The sequence below is a fragment of the Ursus americanus genome, chromosome 6 (genome assembly GCF_024610735.1).
Source record: "Ursus americanus isolate L20-20 chromosome 6, mUrsAme1.1.p, whole genome shotgun sequence".
NCBI lineage: Eukaryota > Metazoa > Chordata > Mammalia > Carnivora > Ursidae > Ursus > Ursus americanus.
In genome coordinates, this window is record NC_142132.1 from 10,984,397 (window position 1) to 10,990,852 (window position 6,456).

General features: G+C 54.0%; 1 protein-coding gene across 1 annotated transcript in view; it reads right to left on the bottom strand.

Annotated features, from left to right (window-relative positions):
* Positions 1 to 1,520, bottom strand: part of PLPP4 (phospholipid phosphatase 4) — a 120,408-nt gene extending 118,888 nt beyond the window's left edge. The window contains exon 1 of the mRNA XM_087862486.1: positions 1,395 to 1,520. Within this exon, the coding sequence (XP_087718612.1) occupies positions 1,395 to 1,450 (56 nt within the window). The 5' untranslated portion in view covers positions 1,451 to 1,520. The remainder of the gene's footprint in view (positions 1 to 1,394) is intronic.
* Between the last annotated feature and the right edge of the window lie 4,936 nt (positions 1,521 to 6,456).

The following is a 6,456-nucleotide window of genomic DNA, read 5'->3' on the forward strand; positions in this document are numbered from 1 at the left end:
TTGTTTTGTTTTGTTTTTGTCTTCCCAAATGCATCAAAACCCAGCTGAAGTTCTCATTCCTTCTTCCCACTGAATAACAGCAGTGTTTAGTCAGAAGCCGGGAGAGGGGGCTTGCCTGCATCTGGGGGAACTCACCGCCCTTTATGATGGTGTGAATAAATACTCTGGATGAATTTAATCCCTAGGAAAGAAAAACATGCAAGAAAGGGTCTTTCTTTCCATGTGTATACCCTGGGCTGCAGGAACAGAAGTCAACTCACAGCCTCCCACCTGCCATCAACGACTCGGGATTGGGGCAGGAATCCATTGGGGCCTCCTGTTTGGAATGGCTGCATGGGCTTTTCAAAAGAACACAGCAAGTCCAGAAAGTTCATGCAACTTTAATATTTAAAACGTGTCAGAAAACAGCCATGGGCAGAGAGGAAAAGATAACCTGACCAGCTCCTGTAGGGTCAAGTGCAGCTATGGAGCCTGTGTGACAAGAGATCAAAGGGACTGCGGATCGAGTCTGAGCTGTGGTGCTTTCAGGCTTTGCATCGGAAAGGCAGAGACACGACAGCTCCCTGCCGCTTGGGCCCGGGAGGCCGGTGGGTAGCGGGTCCCCGGGGCGCCCTGGGGTTCAGACATCTCTGAAGGAGCCTGTGCCGGAGCCCCCTCCTCTTTCCAAGATCGCTATTTCTAGGTACCAGCCGTTCGGAGCCACCAGGGGCATTTCGCTGCTTTCCCTAAGAGCCCCCGCGCGCACCCTAAGCGGACAAGGGCTCCGCACTGAGCTCGGGGCATATGGAGCCCGTACTTCGGGCTGCGGTCCCCGACTTCCCGAGCCTCCGCAGCAACAGTTTTCCAGCCGGAGAAGTACCGCAAACGTCTGCTGGGAAAACGCTCACCTGAACCCCGCGGCGTTAAAGCCAGGGACACGGGAGGAGATGGAGCCTGGCCCTGGGTACGGCGAGGGACGATGGGAGAAGGGCCAGGAGGAAGGACTGCAAACGTCGGGCTCAGAAGATCGCACCCAAGGAGAAACTTCCCGAGGGCGCGAGCGAGGTTGCGCGCCCGCTTCCAGGGGAGCAGCCCGGATTCCCCGGGCAGCTGGTGCGCAGCCCGCGACAGGCGCAGGCGAGGGAACTCGAGCGGCGGCCGGTCCCGCTCCCCGGCGCGATGGGGGTGGCGGGAGCGAGTCTTAGTCCGGCTTACGCGAGCCCCTCCGTGCCCAGGGATCCAGGAAGGGGAGCAGGAGGGTCCCGTAGGACACATCCCGGGCACTGGGTGGGGAGGATACCTCGAATCCAGGCCCGGAAGGGACGCGGTGGCGCAAACAAAGTTGGGGCGCAGAGACGCTCGGTCCGTGGGTCCCCGCGTCCGCGCGCCCCCGCCCGCGTGGCGCCACTACTTACACGAAGACCCCGAAGAGCAGGGCTCGGACCCCGATCTCGATGGCCAGCTCCCGCATGGTGCGGCCAGAGCAGTTCCCGGGGCGGCGGCGGCTGGTGCTCTCGGCGACTCTCGCAGCTCGACCGGCGCCGGCTCTCCAGACCCGGGGCAGCGAGGGAGGCGCGCTCCAGGCCGCGGGCGGGGGCGGGAGGCGGGCGCCGGGCGGGGGCGGGCGGGCGCTGGGGAGGGCTCAGCCCAAACCACCAGCCGCCGGCCCAGGGGCTCGCGGACGCCGCTCCCGCCGTTGCCGCCGCTCCCCGCCCCGCGACCCCGCGCCAAGCTGGGGGCGCCCCGGGGACTCCCCGCGCCCTGGCGCCGAGCACCGCCTCCGCGCCCTGATCTGCGCGGTGCGCCCGCGGCCCCGGGAGGGGAGGGGAAGCCCGGGGAAGCCCCGCCGCCGCTGCGGCCGCCGCCTCCCTTGCGCGCTCCCCGGCTCCCCCGCCAGTGGGCGGCCCCTGCGCTCGGCTCCCGGGGCAGCGCGCTCGCTGGGTCCCCGCCTGCGGCTGCTCTGCAGCTCCAGGCTCAGCTTCCGACTCCCGCTCTCCGGCCTCGGGCTCCCGCCTCAGGCCCGCACGTGGGCAGGTGGCAGAGGCGCGCTGGGGGACTCTCAGGCCCAGGAAGCCCCGGCACCCTCTGCTCCTGCTGAACAGAGCTCCCTCCCTCCCGCTTTTTGCTTTCCCTACCCACTTCCGATCTGAAATTCTTCCCTTTATTTTTTCTAGGAAGTTCCCCTGAGAACATTCACAGGATTCGTTTTGCCCTCAGGCGCTGCCAGCCAGGCTCCAGCGCCCTGCCACACAGACTGAGGGCAAAGGTGAGCCTGGCTCCTCGCCAAGGCACCAGCGCCAGGCAGCCCCTGGGATGGGGTTTCTCCGACCCCCACCGTCAGCATCTTTGGGCCGCTGCGCTATGAGAATGGAAAAAAGAGACTGGCACCATCCCTGCCCGAGACAGGCCATCCGGGTAGCTCATCGCTGACACAGCATTCAGTCCTGAGCACCTGAGGCAGCTGGGCTGCAGGTTCGACCGGGAGAGTCATCCTTGGGGTTCACAAAGGCCAGACCCTCACCCCTGGCTGGTGGCCTGGAGGTCACGACCTCAAGCCAGAGCCCAGAGGGAATTTGGCTTTGTTTTCCTATCACCTGTCCTGATCATGTATATTTCCTTTAGCTTTACTAATTTAAACCAAATGGACGTTCAGGATGCAAAGTTCACATTAACCATTAATTTGTCCCTGGGGAGATTAGACCTCATGGGTTTTAGGAGAGACCCAGCCAGGACTTTGTGAGCAGAAGAAATGGATTAGAGGGTAGTCCCTGGGAATGAGGAACCATATCTCAGTCTTGGACAAAAGGGGGAGTACGTAGGAAGAAGACCTTCGGAGGAGGGTTCTGGCATCAGCAAAGAACAGACAGACCCTACTTCCAAGGGGACACAATGACAGACCCAAGCAAGATATCTAAGCCTAGACATCTCAGAGTCTAGGGACAGAGAAGCAGGAAGAAGAAGAAGAACAATCCTAGCTCTGTGTGGAAGGGGCTTCATGTCAAGACCACAGGCAGGAACTGCGTCTGATTTGCCCATCACTGTATACCCAACGCCTGGCACACTGTGCTTGGTGAGTCTTCGGTGAATAAACAATGAATGGACCATATGCCTCCTCTGGCATGTGAGGTGTCAGGTGTGGGGGGAGTGGGAAGAACTTGGAGGGAGGAGGTGTGGTTCTGTCTCCTCTGTGTCTTGGGCCCTGCAACATCCTGGACACAACTGGACTCCCATAGGTTGGCAGAGTGGTATAGGAGATCCCATCGTCAATGCAGTAAACTCTAATGACTCCGATCTGAGACTGGCAGGTGGCCGTATTCCAGGAGGGGATATTAACAAGAGCCCATGTTATTAAACATCACTTACTGATAAGCATCAACCGAGTATAGCCCGTGCAACCTGTGTGCTGGGTGCTAAGATTCATAATCCATATCTTCCCTCAAGAAGTTAGGGAGCCAAAAAGTCATGAAGACACACCAAGGAATTAGGCAAAGCAATATTGATAAGTCCAAAGAAGTGCTTCAGAAAACCGGATCACTCAGAGGTCAAAAGTTAGGAGTCATTCGTTTGGTCTGGGATGGCCAGGGACCTAGCCTGGTAGAGGACAGCTGGTTCTCATAAGGCAGAGTAGGAAAACACAAGGGGAGGAGATCTCAGGTGAGGGCAAGAGTGTAGGTGCAGAAGGTTGGAAGGGGTTTGGAGGGCACAGCCAGTCCCCCTCCCTGGCAGAGCAGGGGGGCAAACCAAGGGTAGGCTCATGGTGGAGAGCCAGTTGTAGGATCCTGCCCACCGGAGTCCATCACCAAGATCACAGAATTAAAATCTTTGTGCCACGTTATGTTTATCATTTGTGCTTGTATTAGAGATGCCTAGAGAGAGAGTTTGAAAGGGCAGGTGATCTCATTGCTGTAGTCATTAAGAAGTCATTAAGTAGTCATTGCTGCTCTGTCTGCCCTTGTGTTGGCTTCTATCTCAGGTTCCTGGTCGTTGCACGTTGGCTGCAAGAATCCCAGCTTTGCATGCCCTCAGGATCAAATCTGGTGGGAATGACCTTGATCTTGATCCCAGGGCTCCCAGCAAAGGTGTCACTAAATGTTATTTGCACTGCCCCACACGAACCAATCACTGTGGCCAAGGAATCATGATGGGTGGATTGTCTCAAGCCTGGGTCACAGGCTTGATCCGTAAGCTGGGAGTGGAATCTTCACCCTAAGCCCCTGAGCTGAGAATGAACAACAGGTGGACCCACAAACAGGAACTGATACTTTGGAGTAGGGAAATTGTTTGATGGGGAGCAAACGAACAAAGGCCAGCACACCCCCTTCCATGCCAGACACAGGCAAACTGAACACAGCTCACATGCCCCACGAGCTCCTGTCTAAGCCCAGGATCTTTCACCAGCGAATGAGTTGTCCTGGGTGTGCCTGCCTTTGTCAATACAGATTTGCAGGGCTGCCTTTAAACAAAGCTGTGATATCACCCGAGGCTTGCCCTCTGCTGCCCCATCTCTTCCTCCCCTCCTTTTTCACTCCTGTTGGCAACTATGTCATCTGCCCCAAGAATCTCCTTTTTCATTTACCAAAGTTGGCTTCGAGGGAAGGCCTAGCCTTCTTCATTATATGAGCCTGGATCAGGATATATTGTGGGCTCTCCCTCACAGAAGATTTTATAATTTAAGGGAGGTCATTCTTGAAAGGCAGACAGGTTCTCTCCCCAGTGAAAGGTGACTGAAGATGACATTCTTGGTATCCCAAGTCCCACAGAGCAGGCAGCCACTTCCATGGGTTTGGAGGTGCTTAGCTCCAACAGCTGTGCAGCTGTGGACATGTGCCAAATAATAGAGCTCTCCAGAAGTGCCATATTGCTTCCCCAGCAGATAAATGAATTGACAAGGGATCGACGAAATGAAAGCAGGTTAGATAAAGCAATGCAGCCAAAGCACCCGGGTACCCAGCTTAGCAGCTCCTGCTGGGTCTTCATAAGACTCCCATGGAATGTGATGTGTTCTCCAGGGAAGGAATCATGGATCAGAGCTTCTAGAAGTCTCAGAGACTTGATCAGTCTTTAGAGTCTCAATCATAGGAAATAACATAAACATGTCCACCCCTTGCCTAGACATAGTGAGCCCCATAGCTGTCATGCGTGAGACTGATCTTTGAAAAATCACATCAGAATGTAAACACTCAAATGACCACAGCTTCCCCCCAGTGCTTTTGTGGCCACACACACATTTTCAAAGAGCCACTCTGGGAAAATCTCTCATATTTTATCTTGAGCTTATGAGCATGTCAAGAAACTCCCGTTCAACATACAAATGGCTAACAGACACATGAAAAAATGTTCAAAATCATTAGCCATCAAGGAAATTCAAATCAAAACCACACTGAGATACCACCTTACGCCAGTTAGAATGGCAAAAATAGACAAGGCAAGAGACAACAATTGTTGGAGAGGATGTGGAGAAAGGGGATCCCTCCTACATTGTTGGTGGGAATGCAAGTTGGTACAGCCACTCTGGAAAACAGTGTGGAGGTCCCTTAAAAAGTTAAAAATTGAGCTACCCTATGATCCAGCCATTGCACTACTGGGTGTTTACCCCAAAGATACAGACGTAGTAAAGAGAAGGGCCATATGCACCCCAATGTTCATAGCAGCAATGTCCACAATAGCCAAAGCGTGGAAGGAACCAAGATGCCCTTCAACAGATGACTGGATTAAGAAGTTGTGGTCCATATATACAATGGAATATTATTCAGCCATCAGAAAGAACGAGTTCTCAACATTTGCTGCAACATGGACGGCACTGGAGGAGATAATGCTAAGTGAAATAAGTCAAGCAGAGAAAGACAACTATCATATGATTTCTCTCATCTATGGAACATAAGAACTAGGATGATCAGTAGGGGAAGAAAGGGATAAAGAAAGGGGGGGTAATCAGAAGGGGGAATGAACCATGAGAGACTATGGACTATGAGAAACAAACTGAGGGCCTCAGAGGGGAGGGGGGTGGGGGAATGGGATAGACCGGTGATGGGTAGTAAGGAGGGCACGTATTGCATGGTGCACTGGGTGTTATACGCAACTAAGGAATCATCGAGCCTTACATCGGAAACCAGCGATGTACTGTATGGTGACTAACATAATATAATAAAAAATCATTAAAAAAAAAAAGAAACTCCCCTTCATCCCTCCATAATCCTGCTTCAGCTGCTGGTTATTTTTTTAACCCTCACACAGTATCATGCAGTTCAATGTCCCATATTGACCAGACTTCTAGCTATTTCCAAAAACCAAAACCACCTTTGGAGAACACAACTTTGCAACAATTTCTTATAACCTCATTTCCAAAAGTTACACTTGGTATCTCAATGACACCTACCTAACTGCTCTAAGAGTGTGACATGGCAACAGGCAGCCAGCACGGTGACCCTCAACTTCAGAGACCCACCCATCTAGGCTTAGCACTGTGGTTGCCTGGTG